The sequence below is a fragment of the Lampetra planeri genome, chromosome 38 (genome assembly GCF_965212315.1).
Source record: "Lampetra planeri chromosome 38, kcLamPlan1.2.h2, whole genome shotgun sequence".
In the NCBI taxonomy this organism is placed as follows: domain Eukaryota; kingdom Metazoa; phylum Chordata; class Hyperoartia; order Petromyzontiformes; family Petromyzontidae; genus Lampetra; species Lampetra planeri.
In genome coordinates, this window is record NC_136144.1 from 4,760,685 (window position 1) to 4,785,691 (window position 25,007).

The 25,007-nt window shown below is 55.8% G+C and overlaps 1 protein-coding gene across 3 annotated transcripts in view; it reads left to right on the top strand.

The window, feature by feature from the left end:
• The window catches only part of IPO9 (importin 9), a 74,063-nt gene extending 53,349 nt beyond the window's left edge, over positions 1-20,714 (top strand). For 2 of the 3 annotated variants that reach the window (XM_078612229.1, XM_078612231.1), the window contains exons 23-24: positions 17,192-17,268; positions 19,583-20,713. In XM_078612229.1, coding sequence (XP_078468355.1) covers positions 17,192-17,268; positions 19,583-19,699 — 194 coding nt within the window. In that variant the 3' untranslated portion in view covers positions 19,700-20,713. Of the gene's footprint in view, positions 1-17,191; positions 17,269-19,582 lie in introns of all 3 variants that reach the window. The other variant, XM_078612230.1, reaches the window with a different exon arrangement.
• The last annotated feature ends 4,293 nt before the right edge of the window (positions 20,715-25,007 follow it).

The following is a 25,007-nucleotide window of genomic DNA, read 5'->3' on the forward strand; positions in this document are numbered from 1 at the left end:
ACCACGCCGCTCCCACCACATTAGTCCCACCACGCCGGTCCCACCACGCCACTCCCACCACGCCGGTCCCACCACGTCGGTCCCACTACACCACTCCTACCACGCCGCTCCCACCACGCCACTCCCACCACGCCACTCCCACCACGTTAGTCCCACCACGCTGGTCCCACCATACCGCTCCCACCACCCCGGCTCCACCATACGCCACCAGTCAAACTAAACTAAACAAAAAATTTTTTTAAGCAGGTAAGGCTCCACTGAGCAATGCAGCTCTTTTTCAGAAGCGACCTGGCCACAAATGATAGCTCAACGGAAGTGGCTTAGCACGTGGGAATGTGTAGCGGCCAAATGCTCGAAATGCACGTTGATTCTAAATGTGGAAGGAAAAACCTGAGGATCGGAGAAAAATCCACGCGACCGCGGGGAGAAAGAGAGACCCGCAAACTCCACATATACAGCAGGCGTCAGGGTCGGGATCGAATCGACGACCTCCTGTATACCAGGCGAGGTAGTTAACATCTCATAGCCACCGTGGTGATGATAAGAGAGAGAGACACGCAAACTCCACATATACAGCGGCGTCAGGGTCGGGATCGAACCCACGACCTCCTGTATACCAGGCGAGGTAGTTAACATCTCATAGCCACCGTGGTGATGATAAGAGAGAGAGACACGCAAACTCCACATATACAGCAGGCGTCAGGGTTGGGATCGAATCGACGACCTCCTGTGTACCAGGCGAGGTAGTTAATATCTCATAGCCACCGTGGTGATGATAAGAGAGAGAGACACGCAAACTCCACATATACAGCAGGCGTCAGGGTTGGGATCGAATCGACGACCTCCTGTGTACCAGGCGAGGTAGTTAACATCTCTGAGCCAGCGTGGCGCCCGGTACTCTGTGAGTCGGCACGCGTTGCACCGTAGCGGAGGCCGTGTTAGATCGAGGACGGGTCTTGCGGAGCGAGCGTCCAGTGGCTGACGTTGATGTAAAGCAACAACTGCAATTTTACATCGGGAGTGGTTGAGCCAGATTGCGTCAGGAGTTGCGGAGTGGAGTATCGCTCTGATGATTGCTCCTTTGTGTGTGTGAAGCGGGCAAGGGGTCTGTACGTGGGCCTTGGTTCTCTTCTGGGCAGTGATCACAATCTTTGCACGCTGCCAGATAGATTTTTTAGATTTTCATTTGTGCGTCAGCAAGTACGCGCAATCGTCTGCGTCATGGTGGCGAGACATCGTTAGGGTGCGGTGGCGAGATGTTAACTAGCTCGCCTGGTATGCAGGAAGTCGTGGGTTCGATCCCGACCCTGACGCTTGTATATTTGGAGTTTGCGTGCCTCTCTCCCCGTGGTCGCGTGCATTTTTTTCTCCGGGTCCTCCCGGTTTTCCCATCCAAATTTTAGAATAAACATCACGCGTTTAGAGTATTTGGCTGCTATAAATTTCCAGGTGGTGATAAGCCACTTCGTTGAGCACTCATTTGTGGCCATGTCTCTTCTGAAAATGAGATATACAGCTCAGTGGGCCTTGCCTGGCAAAATAATCATCGTTTATGAGAATAGGTTTTCCCCTTTTTTTTGGCAACAAAACAGGTGTTAAGATGTTAAAACACCAAACTGAAACCTTTTACAAGGAGTCATATCTGCATTAAACCACAATGCTTGTGGTCAGAATGCAAACAAAAACATACTCTGATAGTAAATGCATTGTATTTGAAACTGATCGGTCCATGCCAGAGACAGCTTTCTTTTAAGCCTAGTCTCAAAACGGTGTTAGACCAGAGGACGCCAAAAGGCAAACAGCACACACACTTTCTCTGCGTGTCTGTCTCTCTGTGTGTGTCTCTCTCTCTGTGTGTCTCTCTCTGTGTGTCTCTCTCTCTGTGTCTCTCTCTGTGTATGTGTTTCTCTCCGTGTCTGTGTTTGTCTCTCTCTCTCTATGTGTGTCTATCTCCGAGCTTGCATTCACACCTGATGACGGTTGCTTGTGTTGCAATCGAAACGTCGTACTCTATTATTTATTTTAATAGTTTCATTTGCTGCTGCCATGGCTTGTATGAGTGCGGTTGACGGCTGAGCCCCGCATGCATTTGCGTCAGGTCTCACACGAGACATGAAAGACTGCAAGCGATCGTGGCTCGTGGTTGCGTGCAGAGGTTGTTGCCCAGTTTGTGATTGGTGTGGGGAGGGGGAGGCAGCTGATGTGTCTGTGTGTAACTGTACGTGCGTGTATCTCGTTGTTTTGTGTGTGGGTGGGTGTATAGCTGTGTGTGTGTGTGTGTATAGTTGTGTGTGTGTGTGTATAGTTGTGTGCGTGTGTGTGGCAGGCAGGAGCGGTGGCGCAGCGGTTAGCGCTCCGCTGCGCTATGAACCCGGCGACTCGAGTTCAAATCCCGCTCACGGCCAACACTGGTGATGATTATCTGAACCGGTCCTGGGCTTCCGCTAGATTGACTCAGCCTCAAATGAGTACCTGGTACGGTGTGTAAACATCGCTACTGGGGAGACAAAGGCGGCCGGACATGGTGTTGGTTATTAACAGCACTTGCCCCAACAGTTTGTGAATACTATACGGGGGATCTTTGTTTTGTGTGTAGGTGCGTGTATAATTGTTGTGTGTGTGTCGGGCGGGAGCGGTAGTGCAGCGGGTTTGCTCACTGCGCTACGAACTCTGCGACTCGAGTTCGAGTCCTGCGCATGATCGACAACGTTCGGCGAATATTCCAGTCGGTTCCTGAGCCTCCCCTAGGTCGACTCAACCTTAAAAACGAGCGCACTGTGTAGACATCAGCAGCGGGGAGACAAAGACGTCCGAGGGCGTGGTGTCGTAACCACACCACCCCCTCATGTGCTGCCTTGCCGGCCTTTGTAGGCGCTCGCTCACAGCACGTGCCCCAGCAGTCCGTTAAGGCTATACGGTGAGTAGTGGGGGGGAGGGGGGGGGGTCTTTGTTTTAGCCGTGTGTACACATTTATTCGGGAGGCCGATCGTCACCGGGCGACAGATGGGGGGGGGGGGGGGAAATGGAAACCTCGCCGAAGACATTTAAGCCGTGTAGAGAATTTGTTTAATTGGATCGCTCGGAGCCATTCGCTGAAAGAGAAGAACGAAAAAAACACAAACACAAAAAAATTAACCTGCGGAAGGCAAATGGGCGTTTAGCGAGACCTCCACGTCGCCCGCGTTACGTCTCGGCAATGTGGCAACCGAGCATCGCCCGCCCGCCTCCTCCTCCTCCGAATGCAATTTCAGACCCTGTTGCTTGAGGCTTCAATTTAGCGTGGCCGTTGTCGGGGAGGGTGTGGGGGTGAGGATTGGAGGAGAGAGAGGGGGGGGGTTAGAGGAGGTGGTGGGTGGGGGAGGAGAGCGAGAGAGGGAGGGAGGGAGGGAGCGGCAGTCCGTATAGGTTTTCCCTTGGCGGAGCCTGACAAAAGGATCTTGCACAGCCCGAGCAGATAGAGATGGGGATCTCACTGGCCCCCCCTTGCCGCCAGTCGGGGTAGGTGTCTCCTGGAAGCGTAACCTTGAACCGGAGAGATGGAAGGGCATGCGTGGGCGCGTGCGCGTGTGTACGTTCGTGCTTTCCAGCTAAATCGATTCGGCCGCAGCGGTGTAGCAACGGTGGTGGCCACGAACCCGTCGACGCGAGTTTGATACCGGGCCACGGCTAACATCCTTGACGAATATCTGAACCGGCGCTGCGCCCTCGCCGAGCACCCGGTGTGGCGCTGTATAGACATTCGGCACGAGGTGGGGGGGGGGGGCGGAGATAAAGGTGGTCCTGGGGGTGTAGTCCTGGCCAACCCCCCACTCCTGCTCACTAACAACACTTGTCCTCACCAGCCTATTGAAGGCTGTAGGCGAGGCTGTTGTTTTGCATGTGTGTGGGCACGTGCACATGCCGTTACGCAATTCTCGTGCACGTGTGTGAGTGCGCGTGTGTGAGTGCGCATGTGTGAGTGCGCGTGTAGTGTAGCGGTTAGCGTGCTGCGCTGCGAACCGGGCGACCTGAGTTGGATTCCCGCTTACAGCCAATGCCAGTGACCATTATCTGAACTGGTCCTGGGCCTCCTCTAGGTCGACTCGGCCTCAAATGAGTACCCAGTGCATTGTGTAAACATCGCCACTGGGGAGACAAAGCGGTCGGCCGTAGTGTTGGGCACGCACCCCCTCGTGTGCCGTGCTTTTGTCTTTGTGCACGCGCGTGTGTGTTGGTGTGTGAGGAGCGCGTGTGTGTTGGTGCGCGCGTGTGCTTTTTTACCGGCATAAACAAGTCTCCATGGTACAGATGACGATTCAGATGGTGCTGCTGGTAGTAATGTTGATAGTGATTCAAGTGGTGATGATGATGGTGATAATACAGATAATGATACTGCAGATAATGATGACGTGATAGTCATAGTTACGCAGAAACGATGGTGTTAATAATGATAACTACTGAGGCTAATGCATGCAAGGCAGTGTGGTTGTTGGTGGTCAAAATGATAATGAGTGTGATGATGGTACTGCAGGTGATGATGATGATGGGAATGTACGTATGTACGTTGAACTTCTTCTGAACCGTACGTAGCCAACCGTGCTAATTGGAGGTGCGATTAGCATGGTGGAGGCGATGCGGATAGTGATGGCGCAGATAATGACGATGATGACGACGACGACGATTCACGCGACGATGCACATGGCGGTGGTGGCGGCGGTCGGAACGTTGACGATGAAGATGCGGACAATGCACAGCGGTGCCCGCGGACACGGTTTGCAGCCGTCCCTCCTCCCGCTCCGCTCGTCCCGTTTCGAGGGGCGGGGGATGAGGGGGGCGCGGGCACAGAGGGGGGGGGGGTGGTATTTTAATGAGCTCGCACGCTCCGATCGCTGCCGACCGTACGGCCGCCTCGCAAGTGAGCCCTCGAGCCAAGCAAAGAGGGAGCGAGCGCAGAAAGAGAGAGGAAGCTCATGTTCGAATCCTACTGCGCAGGCAACAGACTGGCGGTGGGGGACGGGGACGTTGACTGCGCTGGCCTTAGCGAGCAGCCCCCCATACCCAACATATAAAAAAAACTAAACTAAACACTTTTTTTTATTCTACCAGGTAAGGCCCACAGAGCTATGTAGCTCTTTCAGAAGCGACCTGGCCGCAAACGATAGCTCAACGAAGTGGCTTATCGCGTGGAAATGTATAGCAGCCAGATGCTCTAAACGCGTGATGTTGAATGTGGAGGGAAAGACCACAGTACCCGGAGAAAAATCCACGCGGCCACGGGGAGAGAGGCACGCTAACTCCACATACACTGCAGGCATCAGGGTCGGGATCGAACCCACGAACCTCTTGTATACCAGGCGAAGCAGTTAACATCTCGCCACCGCATCCTAACAATGCCTCGTTGGGGTGCGGAGAGCTGAACATGACGAAGTGTCCCATGCGCCGCAGGGCTGTGGATTCGAGGATGAGGAGGAGGATGACACAAACAGGAGCAGTCATTTTGCCGTTCTCGGCTTCACACATCTGCACAGACCCCCCAAATCGGACATGTCAGAGCCTCCTGGCCTCGGCTCCAGCACGAGAGAGCGAGATAAATTTTATTTTCAGAAGCTGCCGCTCGCCCCCCCCCCCAACCTCCACACCCCCCCCCCCTCTCTCCACTGCCACTGCCCCTTCACTCCCTCCCTCGGCCGAATGCAGCGAAAGAGTAAATATAAATTCCCCTTTGTTATCAAAATTCCGGCGGAGTGATGGACACGTCCTGGGTCCGGTACCACCGGGGCGGCACGGCAGAACGGAGTCGGTCGGTGCCATCGCCCCCCCACCCCCTTTCCGCCCCCCCGCTCCCGTGCCCCCCGCCTCCTGCCCCCCACTCTCCCCCCCCCCCCACCTTCCTCCCATCGCTCGCTGTGACATAATAACCACAGGCTGGTAATGACAACAATAAACGCGACGCTGAGCCGGACAATAAAAACGCAAGCGGTTTCTAATGAGCGAGTCGGTGGCATTAGGAGTAACGTCAACAAATAATAATTTCTATAAGGAGTGCACCGCGCGCACGTGTCCGTGTTTCGTGTCCGTGGCGAGCGGTGGTGCAGCGGTTAGCGCGCTGTGCTACGAACCCGCAAACCCGAGTTAGATTCCCGCTCACGGCCAACACCGGTGACGATTATCTGAACTGGTCCCGGGCCTCCCCTAGGTCGACTCAGCCTTCAATGAATACCTGGTGCAGTGTGTAAACATCACCACTGGGGAGACAAAATCTGCCGGGTGTGGTGCTGGCCACCCACCCCCGCGTGTGTCGTTCCGGCCTTCATAGGTGCTTGTAAACAGCACTTGCCCCAACAGTCTGTTAAGGCTATACGGGTGATCTTTGTTTCGTGTGTTGTATGCGTGCGTGCCCTGTGTTCATTTGCCTGTTTATGCTGCTGCTGGTTCTGGTTTGTGGCCACGCGAGTGCGTGTGTGTACTCGCGTGAGTGCGTGTGTGTGTGTGCACGGTTGATTATGTGCGCGTGTGCCCTTGCGTGCATGTGCATCCGAGTGGGGCATGGATTCTTGCAGTCTAAATAAGGATTCTGATTTGGATAAAAAAAGATCTGAACCGGTCCTGGGCCTCTATTAGGTCGACTCAGCCTTAAAATTAGTACTTGGTGCAGTGTGTGAACATCGGCACTGGGGAAACAAAGGCAGTCGGGTGTGGTGCTGGCCACCCACCCCCTTGTTTGCCGGGCCAACCTTCATAGGTGCTCGTTAACACCACTTGCCTCAACAGTCTGGTAAAGGCTGTATGGGATCTTTGTCTTTGCATTGTGTACGTGTTTGCATGTGTGCACGTGTTTGCATGCGTGTATATGTATACCCCCGTGTTGCATGTTCGTGTGTGCATGCTTGCATGTGTGTGCGTATGCATGTGTTTGCACGTATGCATGTGTCTGCGTGCCTGCGCTTGTGGGTATCGGGATGTCTATGCCTGCATGTACAAGCGGGTGTGTGTATTTCACATATATACATGTGCTTGCTTGTGTGCTTGCTTGTGTGCTTGCTTGTGTGCTTGCTTGTGTGCTTGCTTGTGTGTGCATGCATGTGTGCACGTTCGCGCGTGTGCATGTCATCCCGGTTTTCTTCTCCCCCGAGGCGAGTCCCGGCCTGTGTGAATGTGACATCCGTGCTGCTCCTGCTGCTGCTGCTACGGTTGTTACAACATTTGTTATTGCAACAGCTGGTACTGGTGTTGCTGCTACTTCTGCTGCAGCTATTGCTGCTTGCTACTACTGCTGCAACCGCCGCTGCTGCTGTTGCTACAACTGCTGCTGGTGCTACTGCTTTTTGATGCTTCTGCTGCTGCTATTGCTGCTGTTGCTACAACTGCTGCTACATCTGCGTCTGCGGCTACTGCTGCTACTATTGATGCTACTGCTGCTATTGCTGCTGGTACTATTGCTGTTGCTACATCTGCGTTGGTGCTACATCTGCATCTGCTGCTACTGCTGGTGCTATTGATGCTACTGCTGCTACTACTGCTTCTACATCTGCTGCTGGTGCTACATCTGCTGCTACTGCTCCTGCTGCTATTGGTGCTACTGCTGCCGCAGTTGCCGCCGCCACCGCGTGGAGCCGTGCGCTGTGCCCGGCCAAGTAAACAAATGCCATCGCGCGAGCGCACGGCGGGGGCGGGGGGGGGCAGTCGCTCTGCAAGCGTGGCGCAAGGACGTGGTGGTAGTGCCAATTAGTATGAGTGGACAGGGGTGGGGGGGGGTACGGGTTGGGGGGTGATGGGTGATGGTAGGGGGAGGGGGGGGTTGCTGGGAGGGTGTGGGGGGGCCCCCTCGGTTTGGCCAGAGCCCCCTACGTCTCTCCCTCCCGCAGATTCCCACCAGCTGATGCGGACGCTCTTGTCCGCTGGATCGGTGCCGCGTTCCTCCGACCAAAGAAACTTTTAACGGCCTGTGACGCCCTGTCCAAAGAGAGCTCTTCGACAGACAGCCCTGTCTCAGCGGTTAAACCTCTAGACAGACATCCTTGTCTCAGCGGTTAAGCCGATCTGTTTGGCAGTGCGCGATGAAGGATCTGTAGAGTGAGCACAATTGAACACTGGAGATTGGTCTGTTTCTCACGAGCAGCAGCAGCAGCGGCAGCGGCGACAGCGTCGCAAGTTGTTTCGAATGGATTTTTGTTGTCCCTTGTAGCATGAGGGCGTTTGGGTTCGGCTCGAGTCAGTGTTCTCTGTCTAGATGTCCCGATTCCTGAAGGTTGAGTCGCGCGTTCAAGCGGACGGACCTCATATGTCGTCCAGTTCAACGTCGGCAAAGCTTGCAAAGATGCACGGGGCGACGAAGGCGTTCGAATCGACTGCGTGGAGGGCAGCTATCGTACCCCCGTGCTGCCCCTGGCTGTGGTCCGCGTGGGCGGTGTGACATCGCCGTGCGCTGCCCGCCCGAGCCGGCGTGCGATGCACGAGCGGCCTAATTAGCACGTGACGTTTCTCGTCCTTTCGTTGACTTCCCTTCCACCCCCCCCCCACCCCGAAGCGCTCGAAACTTTCCTCCGCACGACTCCGGAGCGAACGTGGCAAGCGGCCGCGTCGAGAGCCGCGACCGTCATCCGAGGAACTAATCGATTGCTCGACTGATCGTCATCATCATCAGCCATGGTCAATTGTTAGAATAATAATAATTGGCGTGCGATATTGGTGTACCCGTTGCGTAAATGAATGAGCAATTTACGCGCGCGTGACCTGTCAGCGAGCCTTCGATACGTCACGTGGCCTCAAAGTGCACCTGGCCTGTCCAGGTCACTTTGTGGCAAATGGCGGGTATGGGTATTGGATTGGTGTGCTTTATTGGCAGTGGAGGAGTGTTTGGAGTGCAGGTTATTGCACCGTAAACAATGCTTGATTGGTTAATTTGGTGTTCGCGCCATTCTCATCGCGCAGGGGACATCCGCGTGGGCTCACCGTTTCACAGGCGAGTGCTCTGCAGAACTGCGGTCGTTTCACAGTTGGGGCGACGTTGCTCTGCCATCGGACCAAATCGGCTCGCTTGCCGGTTATTTTTCCAAATCTGGCAAAGTTGTGCCGTGACGCCCAGGCACGCAAAGGCCCTGCTCGTCTTCGAATCGCGTCACGGGACTTCCGACGCGTGTTTATGACGAAATGCGCCGGCGGTATTAACCGGAGGGCGGGGGGGGGGGTGGCCACGGCAATCCGTACCGCGAACTTCTCTGTGCAACCGAAACGGCGACCGAGCCACGACTGGGCCCGGGCCACCGTGGCGCCGCTCGGTTGGTAAAGCGGCGTTGGTGAAGCGACGGTGAGAGCGAGCGCCGGCGACGATTCGCAAGCCGCGTCACCGTTGTGGTTTTTTTTGTGAATCTCTCCAGATGACGGTCCAGTAGTGACCGGAGGGCTTCAGTGTTTGTTGTTTGCGAGGTTGAATAAATTGCCGTTTGGACAGCCTTGCAACGAGCCAGGGGGCACCCCACCTTGCTTTGGATAATGAATGGCTTCGGGAGACGACGACGATGATGATGATGCTGGTGATGATGATGCCACACGGCCACTTCCGTAGTCGATGCGGGCGGCGTTCTTTGTCCGCTGCTAGACGGCGGAACTTGTATAGGAGCTGCCGAGAGGGCGTTTCCCGGCGGGCGAGCGTTTCCGCAGGGTTAACAGCGCGGCACGACCCCCAACGCGTGGACACAACGGGGACGCGAGGCCCCGAGCGATCCTGCGTCTCCGGGCGGCCGCCCCCCCCCCGCCCCCAAACCCCCCACCCTCGCCACTCTCCCATCGCCTCGTGAGACAGAAGCCGTGGCCGCGTGGGGAGAAGCGAAAAATGATTACGGTGGTGGTGAAAAAAAACATAACCAGGGCGCCTCGCGCGCAAGCGGTGAGAAAGGAGCACAGGCGGTCCAAGATAAACGGCAAAGACCCTGGGCGGGCCGTGAAAGGCGCTACCGGGGAACCTGGCGGCACTGTCGCCCACAGCGCCGCCTCTTCTCCCCCCTTGACTCCCGCACACCGCCCCGCACACCGCCCGCACCCCCCCTCACTACTACGACTACACAATCTCCTCACTCGACAGCCCCTCTCTCCCCCCCGCCTCCTCCACGCGCTACCCCCACAGTGCCGCTTCATTCCGCCCCATCTGCCACGCCGACTCGCTGGGGGTCTGGAGCCTGCGGCGGAATTTTATAGCTACATTTTATTTTTAGGGCAGATTTCATTTAGTTTTTTTTTTGCTTTTTGCCAGGGGGCGGGTGGGTGGTGGTGGTGGTGCTGGTGGTGGTGCTGGTGGTGGTGCTGGTGGTGGTGCTGGTGGTGATGCTGGTGGTGATGCTGGTGGTGGTGCTGGTGGTGGTGCTGGTGGTGGTGCTGGTGGTGGTGCTGGTGGTGGTGCTGGTGGTGATGCTGGTGGAGAGCGGTGGTGTAGCAGTTAGCGCGCTGGCTGCGCGACACACCTGGCGACCCGAGTTCGATTCCCAGTCACGGCCAACACCGGTGACGATTATCTGAACTGGTCCTGGGCCTCCCCTAGGTCGACTCAGCCTCAAATGAGTACCTGGTGCGATGTATAAACATCACTACTGGGGAGACAACGGCGGCCGGGCGTGGTGGTGGCCACCCACCCCCTCGTGCGCAATTGTTGGTGTTCAGAGGTTCTCGCTAACAGCACTTGCCCGGGCTGTTTGTTAAGGCTATACGGGGGGAACCTTTGTCTTTGATGGTGGTGCTGTCCACCGCCACTCTCTCTCTCCTGCTGTGAGTTAGCAGTCGCCGTGTAGTGTGGAGCAGAACGTGGGTGACAATGCCCCACCCACCACCCCCCTCCAGAGACCCCCCACACCCGCATCCCAACCCAGGACAAAATTGCCACTGGCAGGCGAGTGATTGATGACGGCGATTATGGCGATAAAAGCCGTTTTCCCGGCTGCATTCAAATCGTCGCCCGCTTCGGCGCGACACTAAATTCACGAACGTCTCCCTTTGATGGGCGGGGTGGGGGGGGGGGGCATGGGTGTGGGCGGGCGTGGGGGGTGGCAGGGCAGGGGGGCAGCACAGGGCAGGGCGAGTTGACCCCCCCCCCCCCGTCACGTCGCATCCCTCCGCCGACCTCCGTCGTAGCGATCGTTTCAGGAGGTGGCCGGGTTTAAACGTCGCCCTGTGTCACTCGGGCTAATTGAGGCAGTTAAGGCTCAGTGTAAACGACGTTTTTTTTAAGGCAGACTTATAATTGGTCACGTCTGTCGCGGGTGAAACATGGCCAAGCGGGCGCCCACTGATGCACTGCCAGTGCGTGCGTGCGTGCGTGCGCGTGTATACGTGTGTGGGGAGCGGTAGTGTAGCGAGTTAACGCGATGCGCTACGAACCTGGCGGACCGAGTTCGATTCCCGCTCACGGCCAACAACGGCGACGATTATCTGAACCGGTCATGGGCCTCCTCTAGGTCGACTCAGCCTCACATGAGTACCTGCTGCAGAGTTTAAGCATCACTATTGGGGGGACATATTCGGCCGGGCGTGGTGCTGGCCACCCACCCCCTCAAATGCCGTGCTGACCTTTATAAGTGCTCGCTAACAGCACTTGCTCCAATAGTCTGTTGAGGCTCTACGGGGGGGGGGATCTTTGTCTTTGGTCCATTGTGTCACTGGCCAACCATCGCGGTGTTTAGGGAGCCGTATGATGACTTACTGCTCCGTCCATCCTTCTGTCCGTATGTCCTTCTGTGTGTCCATGTGTCTGGCCGCATGCCCATCTGTGTGTCCGTCTGTCCATTTGTCCGTCTACGAGTCCATCCGCCTGTCCATACGTGTGCCTGTCGTCATTCTGGCCAATCTGTCCATCCACGTGTCACTGCATCCGTCCACGAGTGTTCATTCGTCCCTGTGTCCGTTAGTCCGTCTTGAGGTTGTCAGCCGACTACATCACAACTCAATACATGGGTGACGACGTCAGTCCGTGGCTGTCTGTGGGAGTCTATGGGGTCTCTACGTATGTCTGTGGGTCTGTGTGAGTCGTCGATGGGTCGCTATGTAAGTCAGTGGTTACTTGGCCGATACGCTTGAGAACCCGGCTTAGCCAACACAGCGGGTTGGGTGGCTTTAAGTCCGGGGACTGGAACCCAGGATATCAGCAGCGCTCGCTCCCGCGGTGCCGGCTGTCGCGGCGCTGGCTCTCACTCCCCTGGCTCTCGCTCTCGCGGCGCTGGCTCTAAACGTCTCCGATCCAGGCGGCCGCCCTCCGTGCTTTCGATTGCACTCGTCGCTTTTTTTCCGCATGGAACTCTTTGACAAGAACGGCGGCTCGATTATTGCAGTGGCTTGGCAGATTGCAATTGATTTATGAAAGGTGCCCTAATGAAACCGGGGGGGTGCTCAAATTATAACGCGTTCGTAATGGATTTAGTAAATTCCCCGCGTCGCAGGTGGCGGCGGTAGAGTTAATGGCGCTGTCATTTACCGTGAGTTATTTATTTATCTATCCGGGTAAGGCCTTTGCTGAGCCCTCGGGGCTCTCCGTCTTCTCTCGGGTTCCCGGCCTGCTCCCCGCCTGGGCCCGGCCTGGTCCCTGCCCGGACCCCACCTGGTCATGGTCTGGTTCCCTCCCGGTCCCAGCCCGCTCCCCGCCCGGTTCCCCACCCTACGCGTGGAGACGTTTGGCACTGTCCTGAGGCCCCCTTGGGTGCTTTGAGAGGCCTGTATGGCCGCAAGCTTCATCACCACCATCATCATCGCCGCCCACAGATGGAGCGCTGATGACGCTCTGCTCTCGGTCTGCGCGCAAGATCTGGGTGGATCGTTTACATTGAAAGTGGCTGCGGCGGTTTGGAAGGGAAGCCTTCGTCCAGCAGTGGATTGACCTTGGCTGCTGCTGCTGCTGATTGTCGTCTTCCTCTCGGCTAAACCCTCCTTCGCTTCATCACCGCTCGTGGCTGTGGGCTCTTGCGGCAGGCGTCGAGGACAGTGTCCGGTGTAGTTGACGAGGCATTTTGTCGCTCGGCGTTCCTGCCGAGCCCCGTTCCCTTAGTGGCCCTCCACCCCTGTGGGGGCTGTGGAGTTGGGCTGGGTGGTCGCGGTCCGAAGTCTCCGTCGGAAACGACGGCGACGTTGATGAATGATCATCAATGCAGACAGAGAGGTCTGCGACCCGCCTTGCTATACTCCCGTACACCGCATGCGCTGCTCACGTGTGTACGTGCGGTGTGTGTACGTGTATACGTGTCTGCGTGGTGCGTACGTGTGTGTGGTGTGTGTGTGGTGCCTGTTCACGTTTGTGTGCGCACTCTGCGTGTGGGGAGCGGTAGCGGGATTCGAAATCGGCGACCCGAGTTCGAATCCCGCTCACGGCCAACTATATTTACGAATATCTGAACCGGTCCTGGGCTCCCCCTAGGTCGACTCAGCCTGGCCACACGCCCCCTCGTGTGCCGTGCCGGTTGTTATAGGTGCTCGCTAACAGTACTGGCCCCAAAAGTAGGGAAGTAATAAAATAATAAAAAGAAAACAATAAAATAATTCTCACGATTTTATTATGTTTTCTTTTTATTATTTTATTACTTCCCTTCTACGTGACTTTACCGAAAGAACCAAGAAGATGGGTAACGGTTTTTAAATAGGACCCTAAATTAATAGCAACGAAAAACACATTGCAATGTATTCTCTCTGGTAAATATCAATAAAAAAAGACTATTCTGGGTCTCACGGGAAGGGAAGCGGGAGAGCCAATTGCCTCCATCACCCACCGGCCCCGCTCCCTTGGATCCACACCGCCGCCGCTCATCTTGTGAAAAAGAGCTTGATAGCTCATCGGATTCCTCCAGGAGAAATATTCTGATGAGGTGGGAGCGGCGTCCCCGGTCGTGTGGGAGCGCGCGCTTGCCTCTTCATTTCACGTTCGTTTCCGACGCGGGTCACGGGATCACGTGGCCTCCTCCAGCCACCAGAGGCCGCCACATTCACCACTGTATTTATTGTTAAAAGTCGAGCGCGATGGGTTCCCTTGTTGGGATCGCGGCGGGGGATGTCGCCCGCCCACCCTCCCCTCTCATTCTGGCACGTGTGCGGGTGGGCGACCTGCGGTGACGGGCACGAGTTTGTAACTTGGTTAATTGGAAAAATTTACTCTTTAAAGTTACAGTCGCGCACATGCTGCGCTCCCTCTCCAGCAACTCCCTCTCCCCGTGTCTCCCTCTCCCCGTGTCTCCCTCTCCCCGTGTCTCCCTCTCCCCGTGTCTCCCTGTCTCCCTCTCCCCGTGTCTCCCTGTGTCTCCCTCTCCCCGCGTCTCCCTCTCCAGCAACTCCCTCTCCCCGTGTCTCCCTCTCCCCTTGTCTCCCTCTCCCCGTGTCTCCCTGTCTCCCTCTCCCCGTGTCTCCCTGTGTCTCCCTCTCCCTGCGTCTCCCTGTATCTGCTTCTCTCACCTTCCTTCCTCTCACTCTTAACTACTTCCCTCCCTCCCTCTAGCTCTCTCCATCTCCCTGTATCTGTCTCCCTGTATGCGCTTCCCTCTCCCTCCCTCCCTCCCTCTATCTTCCTCTCCATCTCCGGCCCTCCCTGTCGCCCTCGGACACCTCTGCCCGGCGAGCAGAAACCAATCATCTTGGGCTCGATCAATTATCCTGATCCCTCCTCGCAATATTCCCTCTCCCCCCCCCTCCCCTCTCTGGCTGTGACGGCTGCTCCCCCACCCCAGCACCCCCAGCCATCTCTGCACTGCCTATTTATTTGTCAGATTAAAGCCGCGTCGGCCCGGGGCGATTGGGAGAGGTCGATGTGGAGTGAGAGCCGAGGGTGTGTGGGGTCATGGGGTGTGCGTGCGCACGTGTGTACGCGGGGCGTATGTACGTAGTGTGTGTGTGTGTGCACGGCGCGTACGTGCACACACGCACACACATGGAACAGAGACGGTTGTCACCGCATCGCGCGCTTTTGGATGCGCTTCTGCGGCCGTCTGGAACGCGGCTCTCCCTTCCGATATCAAGAAGCCACTGGAGCTTTGCGATTTTAAATCATCCAGATTGACAAACTCATTTCTGTAGAACCGCTTTTCGTGTTCAGTTTGTTGTCCTTCACCCGCACCTCCGATTAGCACGGTTGGCCACGTAAGGTACGAAAGAAGTTCAACGTGCGTACGCGTGCGTGTGGTGCGCGCGCACTCTGTGTGGTGGTGGTGTGCTAGTGGGTCACAATTCCCCGCTCAATCACTCGCGCGCCCCCCCCCCCACTCCTTCCTCCCTCCCTCTCCACAGCCGCCGTCTCTCCGAGCCTGGGCTCGCGTTGCCCGATAATGGCGGTGGCTGAGAGCGGGGCCAACGGTGCCGTGCCGGGGGCGGTGCGGTGAGGGCGGGCGGGCGGGCCGAGTGCCGCCCCGTTGCCATGGAGAGCGCGCTCCGGCTAGCTCTGCTGTTCTTTTGTTCCGCCGTCTCTCAGTGTCCCGTGCGCGCCGATCGTATTCTGCAGGTGTCCCGTCCCACACCACACCGCTCCCCCCCTCCCCGCCTCGGCTCATTTCACCGCACGCCGCTCGAAATATAAATTGGCGTCGAACCGCGCAACGTTTCGCCGAAACGTGGAGCGGACGCGGATGGATGGTGGATTCTGTTTCGGTGCATAGCTTTGTTCTTTTTAGGTCCTTCCTGAAAACCATTGTCACGGGCAGGGGGGGAGGGTGGGTGGGTCAGTGGTTAGGGGGGCACTGCATTGGGAGTGTCCTACGGGACGCACGGGGTGACGTGACATCTGCTCCCTATCTGACATTCACCGCTCACCTGTCACTCACCTGTCACGATGCAGTGGGAAGCTCGCAGCCCTCCCTTCCTCCTGCCCCGAACGGTGCACGTCTGTCCGTTGTACGATTTTGAAACGGTGCTAGCTTTGTGTTGTGAGGTGAACTGTAAATGGTGAAGCGGATAAGCTGTGGCTGGGGGCAGTCGGCAGAATCATCGGGTGGTGAAAGGTCAATTGTTTGGGAGATGTTGGTCTACGTGTGCACACAAACTGCGTATCACAAGCTCTCAAATGAAGCCGCGTTCGCTGAGATTAGTGGAGCGAACAGATATACACACAAGACGTAAACAAAGTCACGCATGCACACACACACACATGCACAAACACACACACACATGCACAAACACACACACATGCACAAACACACATGCACAAACACACACACACATGCACAAACACACACACACATGCACAAACACACACACACATGCACAAACACATACAAAGACATTCAATCGCGTTTTCCACTAAGTGGCGGTGACGTCACCACTGCGCTTGCACCATGCTATATACAAATATAAAGATCCCCCGTATAGCCTGTAACAGGCTCAACACTACCCTCACCACTCCCACTACACTCACCACTCACAGAGCCAGTACGACACTCACACTACACTCACCAAGACTCAATACTACACTCGCCACACACACCACTCACCGCACACACTACACTCATCACACACAAAGATCCTCCATATAGCCTTAACAGACTGGAGGAGCAAGTGCTGTTAGCGAGCACCTATGAAGACCGGAACGGCACACGAGGGGGTGGGTGGCCAGCACCACGCCTGGCCGCCTTTGTCTCCCCAGTGGCGATGTTTACACACCGCACCAGGTACTCATTTATGGCTGAGTCGACCTTAGGAGAGGCCCAGGACCGGTTCAGATAATCGTCACTGGCGTTAGTGGCCACGAGCGGGAATCGAACTCGTATTTACCGGATTCGTAGTGCGGTGCGCTAACCACTGCGTGACCGCTCCCATCATAAACAAACACACAAACAAACACACACACGCACAAACAAACATGCAGAGATATACAACCGCCATCGTTCGCCAGTAAGTGGCGGTGATGTAACCACAGCGCGCTTGCTCCATGCTAGATACAAACAAGCACGAACACAAACATATATACACACACACAAACAAGCATACACATATACACACACGCATATACATATACACACAAGCATACACATACACACAAATATACACAGCAACACAAACAATCAGGCATATACAGATGAGCCAAGCAGTATGCAGGTGATTGGTTGGTTTCATTAATTAATCGAATCGTGACGCCCCAATCGCGGAGGCTGCTAATGCCGAGCGAGGGAGGTCACCAAGGTCATCGTCATCATCGTCATCGCCGTCGTCATCATCGTCATCCACCCATTAACCTCTCAACCCACCTCCTCCCCCCTCTCAACAGACGACGATTTCTACGAAGACGACGAGGAGGAGGACCCGGACGCGGTGATGGATCCACTCTACCAGGTGGACCTGCAGGTGAGATGCACGGGAAGGGGGGGAGGGAGGAAGTGGGCGGGGGGGGTGAGTGAGGAGGACCAAGGAGACATAGGGGACAGGAGGCAACGAAAGAGGAGCTCATTGTGCAGGGAGTGAGATGGGGAGAGCGGATCTTGTTGAGAGAGGGAGGGAGGGCACCAGGGAGACAAGGTGGCAGGGAGTGCAGGGAGGGAGGGTGGGGCAGGTGGGGGGAGGAAGTGGATGTCCTGATGCAGGGAGTGGATGTTGGTGCAGGTAGGGGCAGGGAGTGGATGTTGGTGCAGGGATAGACAGGGAGTAGATCTGTTCATGCCTCTGATTCGCCGGGCGGGGGGGGGTGTGAGACACTTTGGGCTGCATTTCAGAATATGCAAATGTGCGAGCAGTGAGATAGGGCGGGGAGGGAGTGAGAGCGACGATGGCGCTGATGGTGATGATGGCGGCGATGATGATGGCGATGATGGCGGTGTCAGGCGCCCGTAATGTGCGCTTCGCTCGTGAACGGCCTCGACGGCCGTTAGCGCTGATTGCATCCCGGGGCGTTTGCGGGGGGGGGGGGGGGCGTAGGGTGGCTTGGGGGGGGGGGTGGGTGGGTAGTGGTGGGGGGGGGTAAAGAGCGTGTTGCGTTGATGGGGGGGAGACGGCATCCAGGAGAAGGGTGTGGGGGGGGAGTGGGGGGGGGGCTCTCGACTAATTTTACAAACGGCGCCGCTTCCCACTGCGCCGCCCGCACTCTGCAACACAGCCTCCAGCTCCCGCTATGTCACCACATCGCCTCCTGTGTGTGTGTGTGTGTGCAAGCGTGTATACACGTGTGTGTGTGTGCAAGCGTGTATACACGTGTGTGTGTGTGTCCAAGCGTGTATACACGTGTGTGTGTGTGCAAGCGTGTATACACGTGTGTGTGTGTGCAAGCGTGTATACACGTGTGTGTGTGCAAGCGTGTATACACGTGTGTGCGTGTATACGCGTTTGTATACACGTGTGTATGTACACGTGTGTGTGTGTACGGTGTGTGTGCGTGCGTGTATACGTGCGTGTATACACGTGTCTTGCGTGCGTATATACATTTGTGTGCGCACGTGTGTATACATGTGTGCGTGTGGGTACGTGTATACTCGTGTGTGTGTGCGTGCTTGTTTACACGTTCGTGGTGAGCAGTGGCGCAGTGGTTAGCACACCGCGCTACGAACCCAGTTCCCACTCACAACCAATTGCAGTGGTGATTATTGAAACCGGTCCTGGACCTCGCCTAGATTAACTGAGCCTTAAATGAGTACCGAGTGCAGTGTGTAAACATCAGCACTGGGCAGACAAAGGCAGCCAGGTGTGGCATTGGCCAGCCACCCCTCGTGCGCCATGCGGGCCCCTAATAGATGCCACTCGCTAACAGCGCTTGCCCCAACAGCCTGTTAAAGGCTACGCTGGTGACCTTTGTGCTTGGTGTGCGCGGTGCATGGTTCACGTCGAACCGCGTGTCTGCCGCTGGCCTGCGTGGGTGCCGTGTGCCGGTGCCAGGGTGCGCCGTTCAACCGCACGACCGCGGCTTTGTCCCCGCGCGGGCCCAACTGCAGCCGCCTTTCAAACCCCACGCGGGGCCTCGCAGATGCCGCGCCGGCTTCGTGCGCGCACGTTCTGCCGGCTAGCGAGCGGGGGTGGGGGGCCGACCTGGCCGTCCGCTTGCCGCATGCCGAGTCGTTGTGCTAAAGGCGCAACCACCAGCACCAGTCAAGCGCCGGCCGTACTGCTGGGCACGTAGCTCCAGCCGCGCCACCGGCCATCTGACGCCGGCCGATCCCGGAGGAGTGAGAAATAATCTCCTTCACGAATATTTTCGTCACCGATTTAATTCGGAGAAAACCCAAGAGCAGATGGCGGGAGACTGAGTCTATGGGCCTCTGTGTGAGTCTGTGGGTCTTTGTGCGGGTGTGGGTGTGAGTCTGAGTCTCTATGTTAGTCTGTGGGTCTCTGTGTGAGTCTATGGGTCTCTGCGTTAGTGTATGGGTCTCTGTGAGTCTATAGGTCTCTGTGAGTCTATGGGTCTCTGTATGAGTCTATAGGTCTCTGTGAGTCTATGGGTCTCTGTATGAGTCTATAGGTCTCTGCGTTCGTGTACGGGTCTCTGTGTGAGTCTAAGAACAGACGGTGGGATGAGGCTGCCAGCTCAGAATCTTGGAGGTCGCCGCGCGTCTCCCGTGCAGCAGCTGCGATGCGGCGGAGACAGCATCGCCGCCACGATGGCAACTTGACCTCGATCTTGGCATCGATCTAACGTTGTTATCGGAACTGTGCTGCTGCTGTCGGTCCCACACAGGCCTACCTCACCGAGTTCCTGCAGCACTTCTCGCAGCAGCCGTGCTTCCCTGTGTTCCGCGATCACCTGAGCGAGGTGGAGAGACGCGTCCTCCAGTCGTCCGGCATTGCAATGTGACGGCCACAACCTCGCCGGGCCGCACCCCCCCCTACCTCCCTCCACCACCGGGCCCCACCCCCCCCCCCACCGCCGGGGCCTGTCGCTAGGCCACGCTGGTCCAGAACGGGTCGGGTCGGGACGGGTCGGGTCAGCTCAGGTCATCCCACATTGGGTTGGGCTGAGCTCGTCAAAATTCCAGGCTGGCTTCCCCCGGTCAAGTCGTACGCTCACCGGCTTGGCCTGTGTTGGGCCCGGTTTGGACTGGTTTGGACCGGTTTGCGTTGAACCGCACCGGTGCTCTGTCAGACCACTCGGTCGCAAGTCGTAGAGAACGACTGGCGACCGAGTGAATGGGGCCTGCCCTCCCCCCCCTCCCCTGTGTGTGTGTGTGTCTGTGAGCTGACTGGACACACCTCTGTGAGTGGGCTGACTGAAACACCTGTATAAGTTGGCTGACACACCTGTGTGAGCTAACTTCACTCACCTGTGTGAGTGAGCTGACTTCACACACCTGTGTGATTGAGCTGACTTCACTCACCTGTATGAGTCAGCTGACTTCACACACCTGTGTGAGTGAGCTGACTTCACTCACCTGTGTGAGTCAGCTGACTTCACTCACCTGTGTGAGTGAGCTGACTTCACGCACCTGTGCGAGTGAGCTGACTTCACTCACCTGTGTAAGTGATCTGACTTCACCTGTGTGAGTGAACTGACTTCACTCACCTGTGTGAGTGAGCTGACTTCACTCACCTGTGTGAGTGAGCTGACTTCACACACCTGTGTGAGTGAGCTGACTTCACACACCTGTGTGAGTGAGCTGACTTCACACACCTGTGTGAGTGAGCTGACTTCACTCACCTGTGTGAGTGAGCTGACTTCACACACCTGTGTGAGTGAGCTGACTTCACTCACCTGTGTGAGTGAGCTGACTTCACGCACCTGTGTGAGTCAGCTGACTTCACTCACCTGTGTGTGTGAGCTGACTTCACACACCTGTGTGAGTGAGCTGACTTCACTCACCTGTGTGAGTGAGCTGACTTCACTCACCTGTGTGAGTGAGCTGACTTCACTCACCTGTGTGATTGAGCTGACTTCACTCACCTGTGTGAGTGAGCTGACTTCACTCACCTGTGTGAGTGAGCTGACTTCACTCACCTGTGTGAGTGAGCTGACTTCACTCACCTGTGTGAGTGAGATCACTTCACTCACCTGTGTGTGTGAGCTGACTTCACTCACATGTGTGAGTCAGCTGACTTCACCTGTGTGAGTCAGCTGACTTCACTCACCTGTGTGAGTCAGCTGACTTCACTCACCTGTGTGTGTGAGCTGAATTCACTCACCTGTGTGAGTCAGCTGACTTCACTCACCTGTGTGAGTGAGCTGACTTCACTCACCTGTGTGAGTGAGCTGACTTCACACACCTGTGTGAGTGAGTTGACTTCACTCACCTGTGCGAGTGAGCTGACTTCACTCACCTGTGCGAGTGAGCTGACTTCACTCACCTGTGCGAGTGATCTGACTTCACCTGTGTGAGTGAACTGACTTCACTCACCTGTGTGAGTGAGCTGACTTCACTGACCTGTGTGAGTGAGCTGACTTCACACACCTGTGTGAGTGAGCTGACTTCACTCACCTGTGTGAGTGAGCTGACTTCACTCACCTGTGTGAGTGAGCTGACTTCACTCACCTGTGTGAGTGAGCTGACTCCACTCACCTGTGTGAGTGAGCTGACTTCACACACCTGTGTGAGTGAGCTGACTTCACTCACCTGTGTGAGTGAGCTGACTTCACACACCTGTGTGAGTGAGTTGACTTCACTCACCTGTGTGAGTGAGCTGACTTCACTCACCTGTGCGAGTGAGCTGACTTCACTCACCTGTGCGAGTGAGCTGACTTCACTCACCTGTGCGAGTGTGCTGACTTCACTCACCTGTGTGAGTGAGCTGACTTCACTCACCTGTGTGAGTGAGCTGACTTCACTCACCTGTGTGAGTGAGCTGACTTCACTCACCTGTGTGAGTGAGCTGACTTCACTCACCTGTGTGAGTGAGCTGACTTCACTCAGCTGTGTGAGTGAGCTGACTTCACTCACCTGTGTGAGTGAGCTGACTTCACTCACCTGTGTGAGTGAGCTGACTTCACTCACCTGTGTGAGTGAGATCACTTCACTCACCTGTGTGTGTGAGCTGACTTCACTCACCTGTGTGAGTCAGCTGACTTCACCTGTGTGAGTCAGCTGACTTCACTCACCTGTGTGAGTCAGCTGACTTCACTCACCTGTGTGTGTGAGCTGACTTCACTCACTTGTGTGAGTGAGCTGACTTCACTCACCTGTGTGAGTGAGCTGACTTCACTCACCTGTGTGAGTGAGCTGACTTCACTCACCTGTGTGAGTGAGCTGACTTCACTCACCTGTGTGAGTGAGCTGACTTCACTCACCTGTGTGTGTGAGCTGACTTCACACACCTGTGTGAGTGAGCTGACTTCACTCACCTGTGTGAGTGAGCTGACTTCACACACCTGTGTGAGTGAGCTGACTTCACTCACCTGTGTGAGTGAGCTGACTTCACTCACCTGTGTGAGTGAGCTGACTTCACTCACCTGTGTGTGTGAGCTGACTTCACTCACCTGTGTGAGTGAGCTGACTTCACTCACCTGTGTGAGTCAGCTGACTTCACTCACCTGTGTGTGTGAGCTGACTTCACACACCTGTGTGAGTGAGCTGACTTCACTCACCTGTGTGAGTGAGCTGACTTCACACACCTGTGTGAGTGAGTTGACTTCACTCACCTGTGTGAGTGAGCTGACTTCACTCACCTGTGTGAGTGAGCTGACTCCACTCACCTGTGTGAGTGATCTGACTTCACCTGTGTGAGTGAACTGACTTCACTCACCTGTGTGAGTGAGCTGACTTCACTCACCTGTGTGAGTGAGCTGACTCCACTCACCTGTGTGAGTGATCTGACTTCACCTGTGCGAGTGAGCTGACTTCACTCACCTGTGTGAGTGATCTGACTTCACCTGTGTGAGTGAACTGACTTCACTCACCTGTGTGAGTGAGCTGACTTCACTCACCTGTGTGAGTGAGCTGACTTCACACACCTGTGTGAGTGAGCTGACTTCACTCACCTGTGTGAGTGAGCTGACTTCACACACCTGTGTGAGGTGAGCTGACTTCACTCACCTGTGTGAGTGAGCTGACTTCACTCACCTGTGTGAGTGAGCTGACTTCACTCACCTGTGTGAGTGAGCTGACTTCACTCACCTGTGTGAGTGAGCTGACTTCACTCACCTGTGTGAGTGAGCTGACTTCACTCACCTGTGTGAGTGAGATCACTTCACTCACCTGTGTGTGTGAGCTGACTTCACTCACCTGTGTGAGTCAGCTGACTTCACCTGTGTGAGTCAGCTGACTTCACTCACCTGTGTGAGTGAGCTGACTTCATACACCTGTGTGAGTGAGTTGACTTCACTCACCTGTGTGAGTGAGCTGACTTCACTCACCTGTGCGAGTGAGCTGACTTCACTCACCTGTGTGAGTGATCTGACTTCACCTGTGTGAGTGAACTGACTTCACTCACCTGTGTGAGTGAGCTGACTTCACTCACCTGTGTGAGTGAGTTGACTCCACTCACCTGTGTGAGTGAGCTGACTTCACACACCTGTGTGAGTGAGCTGACTTCACTCACCTGTGTGAGTGAGCTGACTTCACACACCTGTGTGAGTGAGTTGACTTCACTCACCTGTGTGAGTGAGCTGACTTCACTCACCTGTGCGAGTGAGCTGACTTCACTCACCTGTGTGAGTGAGCTGACTTCACTCACCTGTGTGAGTGAGCTGACTTCACTCACCTGTGTGAGTGAGCTGACTTCACTCACCTGTGTGAGTGAGCTGACTTCACTCACCTGTGTGAGTGAGCTGACTTCACTCACCTGTGTGAGTGAGCTGACTTCACTCAGCTGTGTGAGTGAGCTGACTTCACTCACCTGTGTGAGTGAGCTGACTTCACTCACCTGTGTGAGTGAGCTGACTTCACTCACCTGTGTGAGTGAGATCACTTCACTCACCTGTGTGTGTGAGCTGACTTCACTCACCTGTGTGAGTCAGCTGACTTCACCTGTGTGAGTCAGCTGACTTCACTCACCTGTGTGAGTCAGCTGACTTCACTCACCTGTGTGTGTGAGCTGACTTCACTCACTTGTGTGAGTGAGCTGACTTCACTCACCTGTGTGAGTGAGCTGACTCCACTCACCTGTGCGAGTGAGCTGACTTCACTCACCTGTGTGAGTGATCTGACTTCACCTGTGTGAGTGAACTGACTTCACTCACCTGTGTGAGTGAGCTGACTTCACTCACCTGTGTGAGTGAGCTGACTTCACACACCTGTGTGAGTGAGCTGACTTCACTCACCTGTGTGAGTGAGCTGACTTCACACACCTGTGTGAGGTGAGCTGACTTCACTCACCTGTGTGTGTGAGCTGACTTCACTCACCTGTGTGAGTCAGCTCACTTCACTCACCTGTGTGAGTGAGCTGACTTCACTCACCTGTGTGAGTGAGCTGACTTCACTCACCTGTGTGAGTGAGCTGACTTCACTCACCTGTGTGAGTGAGCTGACTTCACTCACCTGTGTGAGTGAGCTGACTTCACTCACCTGTGTGAGTGAGCTGACTTCACTCACCTGTGTGTGTGAGCTGACTTCACTCACCTGTGTGAGTGAGCTGACTTCACTCACCTGTGTGAGTGAGCTGACTTCACTCACCTGTGTGAGTGAGCTGACTTCACTCACCTGTGTGAGTGAGCTCACTTCACTCACCTGTGTGTGTGAGCTGACTTCACTCACCTGTGTGAGTGAGCTGACTTCACTCACCTGTGTGAGTGAGCTCACTTCACTCACCTGTGTGTGTGAGCTGACTTCACTCACCTGTGTGAGTGAGCTGACTTCACTCACCTGTGTGAGTGAGCTGACTTCACTCACCTGTGTGAGTGAGCTCACTTCACTCACCTGTGTGTGTGAGCTGACTTCACTCACCTGTGTGAGTGAGCTGACTTCACTCACCTGTGTGAGTGAGCTGACTTCACTCACCTGTGTGAGTGAGCTCACTTCACTCACCTGTGTGAGTGAGCTGACTTCACTCACCTGTGTGAGTGATTGACTTCACTCACCTGTGTGAGTGAGATCACTTCACTCACCTGTGTGTGTGAGCTGACTTCACTCACCTGTGTGAGTCAGCTGACTTCACCTGTGTGAGTCAGCTGACTTCACTCACCTGTGTGTGTGAGCTGACTTCACTCACCTGTGTGAGTCAGCTGACTTCACCTGTGT